The sequence below is a fragment of the Folsomia candida genome, unplaced genomic scaffold (genome assembly GCF_002217175.1).
Source record: "Folsomia candida strain VU population unplaced genomic scaffold, ASM221717v1 Fcan01_Sc021, whole genome shotgun sequence".
NCBI classification, from domain to species: Eukaryota; Metazoa; Arthropoda; class Collembola; order Entomobryomorpha; family Isotomidae; genus Folsomia; species Folsomia candida.
In genome coordinates, this window is record NW_019091213.1 from 2,450,587 (window position 1) to 2,465,900 (window position 15,314).

At 43.7% G+C, this 15,314-nt stretch overlaps 2 protein-coding genes and 1 long non-coding RNA gene across 3 annotated transcripts; 1 reads left to right on the forward strand and 2 right to left on the reverse strand.

Moving 5' to 3' along the window:
• Positions 1 to 283: 283 nt before the first annotated feature.
• Positions 284 to 14,262, reverse strand: LOC110858656 (mismatch repair endonuclease PMS2). The gene is made up of 13 exons (XM_022107488.2): positions 14,130 to 14,262; positions 4,783 to 5,340; positions 3,952 to 4,111; positions 3,533 to 3,884; positions 3,342 to 3,453; positions 3,085 to 3,279; positions 2,840 to 3,013; positions 1,975 to 2,760; positions 1,757 to 1,905; positions 1,540 to 1,640; positions 1,380 to 1,477; positions 1,157 to 1,309; positions 284 to 844 (listed from the first exon to the last, which is right to left on the reverse strand). Exons 2-13 carry the CDS (start codon positions 5,311 to 5,313, stop codon positions 773 to 775), a joined length of 2,883 nt encoding a protein of 960 aa, XP_021963180.1. The 5' UTR covers positions 5,314 to 5,340; positions 14,130 to 14,262; the 3' UTR covers positions 284 to 772.
• On the forward strand, positions 8,167 to 14,840 carry LOC110858657. The gene is made up of 7 exons (XM_022107489.2): positions 8,167 to 8,394; positions 9,458 to 10,548; positions 10,619 to 11,316; positions 11,510 to 13,090; positions 13,371 to 13,780; positions 13,853 to 14,050; positions 14,141 to 14,840. Exons 2-7 carry the CDS (start codon positions 9,495 to 9,497, stop codon positions 14,556 to 14,558), a joined length of 4,359 nt encoding a protein of 1,452 aa, XP_021963181.1. The 5' UTR covers positions 8,167 to 8,394; positions 9,458 to 9,494; the 3' UTR covers positions 14,559 to 14,840.
• LOC118438457 lies at positions 14,685 to 15,295 on the reverse strand. Its single transcript, XR_004836800.1, has 2 exons — positions 15,185 to 15,295; positions 14,685 to 15,116 (listed from the first exon to the last, which is right to left on the reverse strand). It is a non-coding gene; the product is annotated as an uncharacterized LOC118438457 (long non-coding RNA).
• Between the last annotated feature and the right edge of the window lie 19 nt (positions 15,296 to 15,314).

Consider the following 15,314-nt stretch of genomic DNA (forward strand, 5'->3'; position numbering starts at 1 on the left):
ACACACCAGACTAAATTGCACATCCGATACAGAAATCAAACTTTGATCTCTCTCTAGTCTGTGTCTGTTCTAATGGAGGTAGTCGTGTCTTGGTCACGATTGAAAATCTAAAATTGTATACATGCGCTAGACAGACAAACAGACAAAAGAAGATGGAGACCAAATTCCACTAAACTTCCTAAAACCGCAGAAGGACAGATCATCACGCATGATGCTTCTAATCCATGATTTCAACGTGACTCTAAATTAGGTACAAGAGATGATAATATCTACTACTCCTGTCATACTGGTAAAAAAGCGTACTTTACTTTACACCCTTAAAAGTTACTATTACAAGACTTAATTATAGTCATCATACCACATAATGATAACGTATTTTATCCTTAATATCACAATTACATATATCTAATCTTGAAATCTGAAGTGAGAAATTATTGCGTATTAAACGAAATAATCTCATAAACTCGATCGCATCACTGGGGAAAATATGAGATCTGCTCTTCAACTCTGTAACACTAATTTAAATAATCTGCTCATTAAATTAAACGACGTATCGGTCTGGGTGGGTGGGTGTAGGCGTAAAGGCCTCATTAATCAATCTCGCTCCTCAGTGTATGTGAGTCCTTATCTCCTCCTGGTTTTATTTAGTTCCTGGGCGTGAGCGTCAATTAGGAGACGATGTACCATGTTCGATACGACGACGAGGAGCAGGTGCCATAATTAATTAGAACCTTCACCTCGACCTCCACCCGTCGAAATACTTGCACGAATCCTAATTTGCATAGTCGGGGAGAAGCATTACATTGAACAAGTGTCGGATGGTTGGTCTTCCGTGTGGACAGTTCTGAGACAAAAAAAAGACCAAAAAGTTAATGTAACCCTTTCACGTTCGGTGGTCAATTCAATTCATTCGAAATTTTATCCCATTCAATTTTTTGCACGAAACAGGATACGACACAAATACTACTGCCAGCACCACCACCACCATCACCACTACTAATTTTTTGCCTTTTAACAACTCAACAGCCAGAACAATTTACTCGGCGGAGCGAAACAGTGATGTGGTGGGTGTCGAATTGCAATCCTTTTTCTCCGATGATCGTGACGTGACGAGTCAGGAATTTAAAAGTAGTAAAGAATTAACATAGTTGGATACCCAGGGTTGGTCCATGGCCGCCATGTGGTCCAGAATGCTCCGCATCTCAACCCCCGTCAAAGACTTTCCGATCATAACAGACTTTCGACAGGCGCGAGACGCCAGCATTCTCCTTATTTTCGAGGGGCGGCAGAAGTAGGGTTCGTCACAGTCCTATAATTATTATAATTGTTACATGGTAATTAATAACTTTATTACGGTCACAATCAGCTAATAGTACCACCTCCAGCATCCAGATCAACTCTTCAACGTCAGTCTTCCCAAACTCGCACGACTTGGAGAAAGGTATTTTGCCCAGTTTTACTCTCTGGGTGGGTTCCGCTACGTTCAGACACATTGATAACGGATCTTAATTTGCTTATCAAATTTCAATACTCATTTACCCAAAGGATTAATTTCGAAATCGAATCCGTTCTTTCGAAACGTTTCTAAATGATCGAGCACAATGTTTTCGCTCACAGCGGGAAGGCCGAGGTCGAGGGGACTGTCAGAAAAAGACAAACAAATTAAACAAATCAAAACCGATTCTAACCGAAAAAGCGAATAGAAAATTGGTTTATGTAAACGTTAGCGTTAATGTCTCATCGTCAAGCAATGTACCGAATGAGCTTCTGGGTTTGCAACACGGTCGATTTCTCCAACTCTTCAAAGTTCCACTTCTCATCAGACGCGTGCTGATCCACGATGAACAAGTCTGACCCAGACTTGGCCACGATGAAACCAAGATTAAACTGACCCACCACCTCCATCTGCAGCAAAATGCATAAAACATTTTAAATTTCAAAATCGTCCATAATAATATCTTACTTCTTACTCACCTTTTTAAAGGAATCTTTCTTCAATTGCTTCTTCAGCTCTTCTTCCGCCACACCATTCTCTCCGGGGGAAATCCGGGCACGGAAATTTTGGTTGAAAGTCTTGGAGGAAGAATTTTCTGCCTGCAGACGAGCTCTTCTTTTCACATTTTCCTTAATTTCCTCCCAATCAATGAAGAGAGAAACGCTGGGTTGTAATGATGCGTCGTAGTTGATGTCGTCTCCTACTGCCAGGATGTCGTCGTCATACAAGACACACACTTTTACGTCGTCAATTTCATCTTGTTTGTCATCATCATGACCTCGCTTTCTTTGCCGTCGTAACATTGCAGAATTGTCATTGCGTTGCTCCAGTAAAGACTTGACATCCATTACGACGGGAATGACTTCCGATTCAGTTGCTGCTTCAGGTTCTTCTTCCTCGTGCTCTTCTTCCTTCTTGAGAACTTTCCTCTCGACATGCACGATGGGCCCCCTACGAGTGGATATCCAACCAGAGGCCGACACGTTTGACGGTTTGGTATGCTTGAAATTGGACGACGAAGAATGACCAAACGAGTTGGTTCCAGTTTTAGCAAACCGTTCCCTCAAACTGGGCATTTTCCTTATTTGTGACGACGAGGGTGACGTAGTCGTCGTCTTGGTGGCCTTTTGCTGCTGCCTTGTAGCAGAAGTGGACAACTGAGTAGAAAACATGGTCGCGGACGGTAACTGCTTCCCGACCTGTTGTGAAGATGATGAAACAGAGAGTGACGACGATTCCGTCGTATAAAGGGAGACAAGTGATGCCTGTAAAAAAACGACACGAGTTACTATCACATAACAATTCATTCAATTCCTCTCCCCTCCAAAATTTCCGATTGGTCACCTTAACGATGGCATACAGGGATTTTTCACTCATGAGGTAGAGATTTCGTTTGTCTGGAGTGACGTTAACGTCCACGTCCTCCCTCGCAGTCTTGATGTTGAGGCAGACGAAGGGGTACGAACTGCTTCCTCGTGTGCTGAAAGTGTTGTACACCGAATTCACAATCTTGCTAATCTGTGAAATAAGCACAATTATTAGGAGAAATATAAATCGAAGTCATAATATGTAGGCAATCCTAACGGTACCTTTGGCAGATCGACGGGTCTCTCATTGACAAAGAAGAACTGTCGATCTCCTCCCCCTCGTCCCGCATTCCGTCCCGAAATGTACCCCTCGAGTAAAAATCGGTCGTTTACAAAGGTCTTCCAATTTAACCCGAATTCTGTCAACGTTTCCTCGTCGAGCACCTCCTCTTGCTCAAACTCCACCAGCGAAGCCAACTACCCAAAAAAACTGAGTAGTAATTTATTTTGTAAAGTCCCGAAAGTTCTGTGGTAAATACCTGCTTCGCCCCAAAAACCCCAACGATCCGCTCTCGCAACGTTTTCGTAGATGGAACAGAAACCACTGGAGAGAAAGTTGTAGCTTCTCCATGCTTGTGTTCCACCGTGATTCTATTTGCATCAACAACAACAAAAATCAATCAGCACACAAAATTGAAGGGTTGGCTAATAATTATTAAGATCTACTTACCGCACCCCTCTCGCTATGAGACAATACCCGTTCAGCACGCCCACCATTTTGTTAAACTCTCGCTTTAAATTCTTGAGAAATTCTGCCCTCCTGACCGGAAGTGGAGCGAAGATGTCTCTCAACGTGACTGTCGTGCCGACCTCACGGTGAGTGGGGGCAACTGAGATCAACGTTCCGGAAGGAGAGTAGGTCAACAAGGAGCCGGTCGGTGACCCAGATGACCTCGTGAGGATGACGAGTCCGGTGGAAGTTAGGCCTGCGAGGGAGGAAAGAGCCTCTCCCCGGAAGCCAAAAGTGTCCACTGTCCCGAGGTCGGAGAATGTTGATAGTTTTGAAGTGTGATGTTTCAAGGCTAGACAAGAATAAGAAGTTATAAGTGGATGATAATTAAGCAACGCTTAGGATAACCTAAGACTTACCCAGTCCTTCAAAATTGTCCACGTCAACGCCCCGCCCGTTGTCGATGACCTGGATGAGAGAGGAACCCCACTCGAGGAGACGAACCTCGACGGCAGTTGCGCCAGCGTCAAGGGCATTTTCGACAAGCTCTTTCACAGCCGTTGATAAGGTCACGATCACCTAATAAATAATTGTTGCAGTGACGTAATTGATGGTTCAGACAGTGTCGACCTTAGTTAGTAAAACTGTGACATCCTGTCTACCCCTCAGTTAACTAGTCATAATTATTGCGTAAAGAATTAATTAAACTATCGGTTTTCATATGAAATCGGTGTACTTGACCCAAATGCGTTTAATGATCCACTGGACAAATCAATGTCATTCTCGATTGCTCTTTTACTCATCGACACTCATTGGCACCTCATAACTCCATTGTTTCAGAGTTTAATTAAATCCAGTTTCAAATCACTTTGGCATGGATGTTTGGCACTTTAGTGACCATGTCATATTCATAAAATTGTTGGACCTCATCAGCAGTAAAAAAAATCCGTTAACTGTCAACAAAGCGATCATAACAGAAATGACAATAGATGGTCGAGGACACTGAACTACAGGATCCAATCCAAAATAAATAATAAAGAGACTCTACTGCAATCACAAAATGGAAAGTGAGAATAAAAAGTACAGTAATTATTAACATCCTCTCTCATCTCTCTCTCTCGTCATAACAATGAGCTGATTGACCATGTCGTTCTAATGTCACCAACTACGTACTTAATGCAACTGCTTACTTTTGATTCTAGTAATTATACTGAAATGATGACAATAATTACTAAACGATTGCAACCCACCTGCCCAGAGCATATTTGATGCACCACGTCTGACTGGATGGCCTTTATCTGACTGCTCTGACTACTCTCGGCGACGCCACTCCCACCGCTGCTGCCCTCCTCCTCAAAGAATGTCTCATCTGCCTCGCCAATATCGTCACCGTCGTCGTCACTTCCTATTTCTATCACTTGGTCCTTAATAATACCACCATCGTTGGCATTTTTAGATTCAATTCCTATACTGCTCCTGCCCCCAAATATGACTCGGTTACTTCCACTTTCACCGGAAGTGGGCGGCGTATCCGTCGTTGTTTCGGTTGTGCTGGGGGAGGAGGCGTTGTCACCATCCTCTGGGGAACATGACGAGAATGAGGATTGGGACGAGTTAGCTTTTCCGAGAGGATGACGAAGAAGACGTGGCGTAGGGCTGGCAATTACTTCCATCTTTTCAACTTTGCTATCGGCGTCGCAGTTGATAATAGCAGTTGCGGTGTTGGCATCGGATCCCCAGTAGGAGGAAACCTCCTCCTCTTCATCATGGTCTTGGTCCATATCTCGCAAAAATTATGGCACCTTCACCTGGAATTTAGGCAACAAAATAAAGAGAAAACCAGAAAAAAATTGGCATTGATCGTCATTACACAATTGCTCATTAACTAGAAAAGTCGTAGTGTTGGTCAGTTTTAGAGTTGTTTGATGGGTTTGTGTGACTCCTGGGTGGGCGGATGTGGATGGATGCATGGTCAGTATTTTGGTCATGAAAGTCTCAGCGGCATTCATGATGAGAAGTGAGACTGCATTTCAACTCCTAATCGGTATTCTAGATACGCGTTCGTGATGACGACTTTAATTAATCCTCATTTCCTTTCCGTGCATTCAGATTGATTTGATTTATTAATTTGTTTGCCAGAAGGAGCAGAGAAATTGAATATTGACGGCTAAATTAATATTGTGAAGGTGTCAAATATGGTACTTGTTAAATAACAAATTATACTTGGCTTTATATTTTCTCCTCTGCTTTAATATCTACACAAGTCGTTATTTGAATGGCGTCGCAGCCAGGTGTCCATTTAGGGGGAGAAAATATAATATTTACTCTTTTATTATTATCACTGCTGCCACCACCCGAATGACATGAACGCCTTGTGGCTTCTTAAATAACTGTGGCGTTCGTCCACGTTTGGAATTCTATGAGAATTATCTATCCCATAGATAATTCTCCTCATAATAATTTTAGCATAACGTAAATCATGTGCAACGCTATTTACGGAAGACTGATTTTTTTACTAATTTCATATATTTAAAATCAAGCCATTTTACACAATTGCATAATTACACACCCACCAACATCTCAAGTAATTGAAAAAAAATCTCAATTTGCATCCCTCTCTCTGAGAATAAAAATCCGTACAAGAAATGGGGGACAAAACATTGCATAACTCTGCACGCACTTACATTTTACTACGTCATAAATCCTACACGAATCATCCTACGTATTAAGATATGAAATAAGGGCTCATAAAATATAAGATACACACAGATTCTTCTACTGATTTTTTTGCAAACTTTTTATGCCAACATATTTCCTCCAATTTCATATTTTTTTTACTGCTACAGATCCGGGAGAAAGTTATTAAGATACATCCAACAAACACCACAGACACCACAAGTTATACATAAGTCTCTCACGCAGTATTACTCAACCGAAACAAATATTAAAGACGTAATGCAAAGGGGAAACATTTCGTCATAAAGCAGCAAAAGTTGCAAAAAACTTAGTCACTAGTTAGTCAAACCCTTAAATTAGACGTTTGACAATTAAACCTTTCCCAAATCCTGCGAGATCCGGGTGTAACAAAAACTGAAATTACTTATTCTTGTTTGCAAGAGTTCATACACCATGGCTTACTCGTACAAATTTGCACAATTGTTATTATGCCTGGAAATTACCAAGGACAAGAAGGAGATCTCGTATGGATCTACATAATAAACAAGGAAGGAACGAACAAAGACCAGCTTAATATTTGTTTTCTTTAACCCCTTGAAATCTGCTGGTCCTTCCTTCCTGAGGAAATCCCAGTCAACGCAACCCTTCAAATGGGGCTGAGAAGAATAAAAGGAGAGAAAAATAGGGCATGAATGAACCAATTTTATGATCCCAAGAAAGAAGCAGCCCAACTTGGGGATTCCCTACGATAAAATCTCCATTTCAGCACAGACAAGTCATTCACAAGTTACATAATGCACATAAAGACGATGAGTAGCAGAGAGATAATTAGTGTACAAAAGTGCATACAACAATTAACAACAACTGCACACACACAACAATACATGTACTCATCAACCCAACCAACTAAATACACATGTGTACGTAAGTAAGTAATCCCATCCGGCAGTGGTGGTGGTGATAAGTGCATACGTACCAAGACGTGTGTACTTTACTTACGTATACCTTGTTAAACATGCATTTTAAAATTATTAATGAGGATGCAGTTAACAGCTCACTGATTGTTTACTGTTGCAATTTGTGCAGATCTGCATCCTGATGACATAACATCTTGTGAGCTCATCTCTCATCTCCATTATCATAATTCATTCATCTTATTCCATGTCTTGTTGGAAATAAACATTGCATGCGCCGTGTCAACAACCAAACCAACCTGATCCCACTTTTGATTGACCCATTTATGCACTGCTTTAACTTATAATAATTGCGTGCATTCCTGGAATTACTTTTACTTTCACTTTTAGCCAACAAGGGAAGCCCATGCAGCAGCAATCATATATACAGTGGATTTTAACAATAATTTGTCAATTTTGTGGGAATTATCGATCCATGTAAATATTTATAATTTCAAGACTTCCTCACAAATCGAATGGTTCAATTAGTTGGAAGAATTTAATGCTAGTTAAACATCAGATTTATCGAAGTAGAAGGAACCAAGGAGCACTGAAGGGTAGCAAAAATTGCATAATAAAAATGGCAAGGAATCCCCAGCGGAAAAGGGAACCAACCTCACAGCAATTGGATCAGATCGCATGGCACACCTATTTGCACGGGATTCCCCCAACTGCAGATTGTATTGTAAGGCACCCTTCAACAATCACAGCCAACCAACATGGTTGAGTAAGGTGAGAATTCCCAACAACATTGCAATTCTAATGTATGTAGCTCGTTCTTATTACTTGGTTAGTTGGCAAAAATACCCCTTCACACGGTAATAACAATGCCACTCGATTGTTGTGAGTCATACCGGCAGCGAGATGTGTATGTAGTTGGAGATAAATATGCACTACAGCGATGGATGGATGATGAGGGACGACGACAGACCTTAATGTCAGCCCTTTGTACATGAACGCGGATCTCAAATTCATGCCCCACTATATAACCACGCTGCGCCGCTTGTCATCAACAACACAGTGGCTCAGACAGCCAACAAGAGCACAACAGCTTATCATAAAATTGAATGCAAAGTTAAAAGACAGAATTTTGGAAATAATCTCAAAAAGTGAGTTAACGCAACCCGAAGTGCATACATAAAATCTGAGTTTAACCGAAACTGGTCCAGAATATTTTGTAAAAAGTGCGTCGGTGGAAACGAATTGTGCGGATTTTCTACCATAAAACCAAAGGTAAGTCGCTGCATTATTGTATAGCACATTTTGATTTAAACGAAATTCATCACTTTAAAAATAGTTGGAATAATGAGCAAATCGAGAAAAATTTGAAATTTCACTTTTTCCTCTAGTCAGTCATTTATCAGCGTACTTTGTCTTTGCGAGGTAGTAGAAATCGTCCAAGCACGACCGACGCCAGCAGATAGATCGTCCCATTGTCACGTTGTACGTACGTAGATGATGGTTTTATCATGAAATTGACTTGGCAGCAGCAAGCAATCTGCAATTTCTATCACTATTTGCATAGGAGGAGACCTCATTTAAATTTTTTTTTACTGCCAAGACGAAGAAATGAAACAATTAGCTTTTTCTTTTTGATGGAAATCGTCACCAGGTCTGATTTTCCGCTCTGGTTCACAATCACGTCAATGTCATTGTCACTACGCATTTATTAGATTTAGATGAAACGGAAAACATTTTTTTACACGTAGCGAAGCATAATTAATCAATCTTGAAAACTTATTTGTAGAAATATGTGGTTGGTTAAATATCCAAAATTAGAAATGGAAGGACCGTGACGAAATCTGAGTTATTATGCATTTCCAACAGCTCACAAGCTGACGTAACGTGACAAGTTTAGGAGCGTCGTAATAATACTTAATGGGATACGATAGGATTTGAATAAACAAAGCGAGATTGTGATCAGAAGAGAAACTCTCTCGCACCTTTTCCGTTACATGATCTGTTAGTTTGGGTGTGATAACATTAAATAAAAGGCTGTGCAGCAGGATTTGTGAGTGACCACGACATTTTAGATTATTTCGAGTGGAAGGAAGTCGTCGTAAAGGGAAGGAACCAGTTCTCCTCTCAAATTGTAATAGGCGTCGTATGCACATAATAAGATGAATAATGCTCTCACTCACCCACACAAGGCATTTAGTAGACAAAAGATGAAATGGAAAGTTGCCCATTAATAAATTATTATCGATCCAATCATCCCCATGAACTAATCTTAATCTACATTTTTCCTCTATCCCTGCAAATTAATATTTTTTTATGTATCTGCTTACTTCACTAGACTGGAAAACAACTCGAAATTACAGATCGGAAAGAAAATGCCTCCGAGAATAGGATGGACCAGTGTCCTGGTGACCCTAGCGTTGGCAGCGTCCTGCACGTGTGACGCTCCAAAATCCATCTTTCCCTCGTCCTCCTCCCCAACATCGAGCAGTCACAAGATTGACATCACAACCTCAAATCGCGACCCTTACGTGGCCGAGGCTTCTCAATTCTTTCCATCTTCCTCTCCCAAAAATAAAGGTCTCAAGTTTCCCGGCTCCTCTGCCCCCTCGACGAATGAGAGAATGTCCTCAGCTCCGCAAGAATCAGATCTGGTCATTCCCCTCATGGACTCATCCTCCTCCTCCGCCGCCGATGTGAGTGACGAAGCTGCGGCGAACGAGGCCATCGACATTATCCTCCGCTCAGCCCGTTCCGGAAAGAGCATGGACCTCTCTTCTGCCACCAATGGCGGAAATGGCAATGGCGCCGATTTGGCCAAAGTTGCTTCCGATCCCGTCATCCAGCAACAGCTCGCGTCCGGAAATGAGGTCGAGGCTCGTGGCTACATTCGCAACAAACTTTGTGGGTTGGGACTTATGCCGTGCGGACCACCACATGGACATCATGGAGGTCACCATGGTCTTCGTCCCGTAGGCCATCATGGAGGTCACGGGGGAGGATGGGGACCAGGAATCCCAGCCAAGGACGTCACCTTGGTCCAACCTGTCGCGCTGAAACCGGTGGGGTACCCAATTGCGGCCGTGCCTTTGGAAAAGGGTCATCATCACGGAGGTCATCATGGTGGAGGTGGTGGTTATCTGCCAGGACCTCCTCCCCCTCCTTTTAATGGAGGTGGTGGGTATGGTGGTGGAGGACACCACGCGTCCTATGCGAAACAGTACGGTCCACCCATTGCGAAACCAGTGTACCATCCACCAGGACCGGGACCAATCCCACTCAGACCGTCGCCACAGTATGTTCCAAAACCGACTTATGGAGGTGGACTGGGAGGAGGAATTGGGGGTGGAAAGCCGCTCGTGGAACATGTTCATCATCACATTCACCACACGCCGTCCAGCTCGGGAGGAATTGGAATAGGAAATTCGGGTAAGTTGTAAAAAATAATCTCACTGATGAGACAAAAGCCTAAACAACTTGATTAAATATTAATTTGCAGGTGGAGGCTACGGAAACTCAGTGTATGGACAGATTGGGATCGGTGACGAGTATGGTCTTGGAGCCAAGAATCCAATTTCCATCGCCGCTCCACCACAAACAATCCCAGCGCTCGGAACTCCAAACCACAACGGCAACAACAACAACGGTGGGGACATTTACTCCTTCAACTCCAACAGGGTCGAGGACTGCACGTGCGTCCGCATCTCGGAATGCGCCCAGTTTGACATTGTGTCCTCTGGGACAAATGGAAACCAAGTAATTTCCGGCCTGGGTTCCCCCAATTATGGTCAAGTCGGGTTTGGAATCGATCCCCGGAACAAAATCACAGCCTCCCTCGTCGAATCCAACGCCACCACGCTCGAACTCCTCGGAGGTCAAGAGCAACCCGACAGCCAGGAGAGTGAAGAGGTCAGCGGGCAAGAAAGCCAGGAGAATCAGGCACGTCACTTGAGCACTGACATCGAAGCTCTGTCCAGTCAAGAAGAAGATGACGACAATTCCACAACAACTACTACCACGACGACGACGACGACCACCGTGGCGCCAAGTCGGCGACGAAGGCGAGAGGTCACAAAAGTCCAAACGTATGGTCAACAAGGCAACAACAACAACTTCCCACAGAGCGCATCCCAACAACAAGAGGAGAATCATGATGAGGAAACGGCTGCAAGTGAAGGAGATGGTACCTCAGAACCCGTAAGTTTTATTTAATCCAAAATATTTAATACCCGGGTATCAGACTACTAACACACCATCATCATGAAACTGGAAATACTCATAATCCAGTTCCAGTAGTATCATCAATCTATTTCTTCTTCTATTTCATGTCTTTTTTGGATGACTATTATTTGTACTTTTTGACACAAACCGGAAATGACACGCGTTTTAGATAGCTAACCAAATTCCACCACACGTAATGCCCGCTTCAGGTGAGGGTCGCCTCCTCGGCTCCCTGCTCCGTGACTCTGATATGCTCAAAAATCTCACGAAATTCGCCGGCTACGACTTTGGGGATGACCCGACCCAGTTGGTTAAAATTGATGGGCAACAACTTCGGATTTTCGGGAAACTTTTTGGCATGGAGCCCACGGTTGGGGTGAGTTTCGGTCTGCCTGGTGGGAATCATGGGGCTGTGGGGGGTTATGCGCCTCATCTGAATCCCCACTTGGGGGTCAACCCGTACCAAGATGGGATCCCACTCGGTCCCATCTCCATCAACCCGCTGGTCTCCTTCCAAAAGGGGAAGGACAAGCACAAGACCAAAATATTCCGCCCCCTCGTCAATCTCCACATCACGCCGAACCTGGGCGTCCTCAAGGGTATCAAGCGACTTCTAGGAAAAGGGGACAAGTTCGGTTGGGGTGCGCCGGAATACCACTACGGTCACGGTCACGGGTACGGTCACGGTTGGGGGCACAACAGCGTGGAATACGTGCCCGTCCCAATCCCACATCCGGTCGAGATTCCAGTCCCCGTGCAAATTCTGGGGCATCATCAAGTTAAGCATCATCACGATCACTATCACGCGACGGGAGGGTTGTCCACTTCCGTGGGAGGGTGGAGCGAAGGTAGTGGAGCGACCGTGATTAGTAATCCGCCTTATGGTTATTCCTCACCTTATCCGTCGAGTGGGTATAGCACTGGGTCTTCCTCGTCTTCACTGGTGGGGACGCCGTATTATAGTTACGGCACACCGACGCCGACTTCCGGTTTTAGTAGTTTGGGAGGTTACGGAGGGTACACAAAGTTTGACAAGATAGGGGCAGCCAATAATGGTCTTAAGACGACTAACTCTGGGAGTAGCAGTGGGGGAATCTTTAGTGGGATTCGAGACGGGATTTCTTCCCTGATTGACACAGTTTCTGGGGTTGCTGGTGGTGGTGGAGGGTCAACTTCCGGGGTATCTTCTCCCATTAGAAATCAAGCTTCTGGTCTAACCTCGAATGAAGAGAGTCTGCTTAACACGTTGCTGAAAGAGGAGGGAATTTCCGATTCTTCTGGTGATATTGATGCCTTAACCAACTCCCGTTTCCGGTCCATCATGCAGGACCGCATTCCTGGGGACAGTTATTCCACTAACTCCAACTACAATTCGAACTGGGGGACTAACTCTGTCCGTGGGAGTAGAAAGTTGAACACTAATAATCAGAATACTAACCTTCCTGGTCCTGCTCATACACGGCTGCCCCCAAACATACACACGCACTCTGCCTCATCCTCATTGATCACGTTCCCTGACGAAACACGAGACCAAAATTCAGGGCACAATGTAATGTCTTTTAATAATAATAACGAGCCAACAAGCAGGGTGACATTTCCCGATGAAGGAAAAACTACGAGACGACGACGACGACGAGACACACTGACCGACGACGAGAACAACGTCACCACCACCGACTTGGAGTCCGACGCCACAACCGAAACCAATTCTACCACCACCGACGTTCAACCTCGAAATTATGGTGCACAGGTAACACACGATTCACAAAGAAAGTGACTACTAGCGATTTGAGAATAACACAAAACAGTACGTAGACAATCGGTGGGTGTGGAATTGGTGGTTGGTTGGTTGGTTGGTACACTCCAAGTTCTAAATAAAATACTGACAAACATTAATTTTCTTAATTCTCATGCTGTAACAATTACATTAAAAATTTAATACTTTAATTACTTATTTAAATTGTATGTAATCCACTTCCGGTTTGGATAAGGCCTCCATAATTAAAATACGCCTTGCTCTATTTTCTCAGAGACAACTCAACATTGGAGGTTCCTGTCCAGGAGGATACGTCTGCTGCCGAGCCCCACGTCAGAATCAGAACCAATTTTCGTCCAATAACCAATTTCAATCTTCTCAGTCCCAGCAGTCCAACAGCTTTAATCAAAGTCCGTACCCAAACCAGAACTCGATCCAACACGTTCCTGGCCAAGGACCATTCTCCGTCGGAAATGGAAATCCCTTCACTGCCGGAGTTGGACAATGTGGAAAGAGGAATGCTCGCGGGATCACGGGTCGTGTCACTAATCCAGGTCATGTCGATGGCGACACCGACTACGGCGAGTACCCCTGGCAGGTGGCTATTCTCAAGAAGGACGGCTACGACAACGTCTACGTTTGTGGAGGAGCCTTGATTGACTCGAGACACATTCTCACGGCAGCGTAAGTAGAAAATTAAACCAGAAGTTGTATTTAATATTAAACTAGCAACTTAATTTAACCTATGTTCTATAGACATTGCATCAAGGGTCATTCTCCGAAGGACATCAGGGTTCGACTGGGAGAGTGGGATGTGAACCATGAGACCGAATTCTACCCCCATGTCGAACGGGACGTCGCTGGGATCACCCTCCATCCCGAATTCTACGCTGGAAATCTCTTTAACGACCTCGCCATCGTCACACTCGAAGGATTCGTCGACTTTAGACAAAAGTATGAGAGTAACTAAAATTCTACCCACCCAACCACACGTAAATCTGGTCGAAATTTAACAAAACTTTTCGTGTCTTACCTTACTTACAGCCCGCACATTTCTCCCGTCTGCACACCACCTTCGTCTATGGACGTTTCCTCCCACCGCTGCTTCGTCACTGGATGGGGGAAGGATGCATTCGGAGAGCGAGGCAAGTACCAGAACGTTCTCAAGGAAGTCGACCTCCCCGTCGTGAACAACTTTGAATGCGAACAGCGACTGAAGAGGACTCGTCTGGGGGCCGCCTTTGTCTTACATCCCGGCTTTCTCTGCGCCGGTGGAGAAGAGGGCAAAGACGCCTGCAAAGGGGACGGAGGTGGACCACTCGTCTGCGAAGTGGGAGGAGTCTGGCAGGTCGCTGGGATCGTGTCCTGGGGCGTAGGCTGCGGTCAAGCCGGTGTTCCCGGTGTCTACGTCAACGTCGCCAAGTACCACGACTGGATTCAAAGCGTCGTTGCTAGATCCTAGTTAGAGAGAGAAAGAACGACAAATTGTTAATTAATTATTGTAATTAGTTAATTAATTAATTAGTTAGGTATACGGATAGGATATGGACGCACATAATAATTAAGACACAGGCCAGAAGATCTCGACACTATTTAATTCATGGAAAATTTTAAGGGTAAAATATTTTTGTATGTGAGATTCACACCCGTCAAAACAAATGAAATGTATATCCTTCTATTGTAACATAGATAAGATGGTTGCTTAATTATTACAGAATAAAGACGAAAAGTTGTTAAACGTTAACTTTTACTTTGTATGTGGTTTCTTTCAAATCTTTCAGAGGTAAAGTGCATCCTAATAATCCTAAAGAAAGATGTGAAATGCATCTCGTTGTTTTGTATAATTTTTGAAGAACACATTGCAGGTATTTCACATTTTGGTAATTACAAATTCCAATTCGTGATCTTTGAAATTTAATTTTTTGCATACCTCAAATTCCAAATTGTTTGTTGTCGGGTTAAAATTCTTCAACCGGTTGTGATCTGTTTTACAGCTAGAAGGAAGCTCCTCCTGTTCAAACTAATTAGCAAATAAGTGGGTGGGTGTGCCCGAGCAAATGAAGTGGGGGTTATAGTTTTATAGCTTACCTCTTATCCCTAAATAGCAGTTGAGCTCTCATTTGCATGATTTGTTTTGTCACATGGACTGAAATCTCACCTTTTCCTCGCGCCTTGCTGTTTTGAGGGAAAAGTAGGATTCGCTTTGCAAAATTGCAAA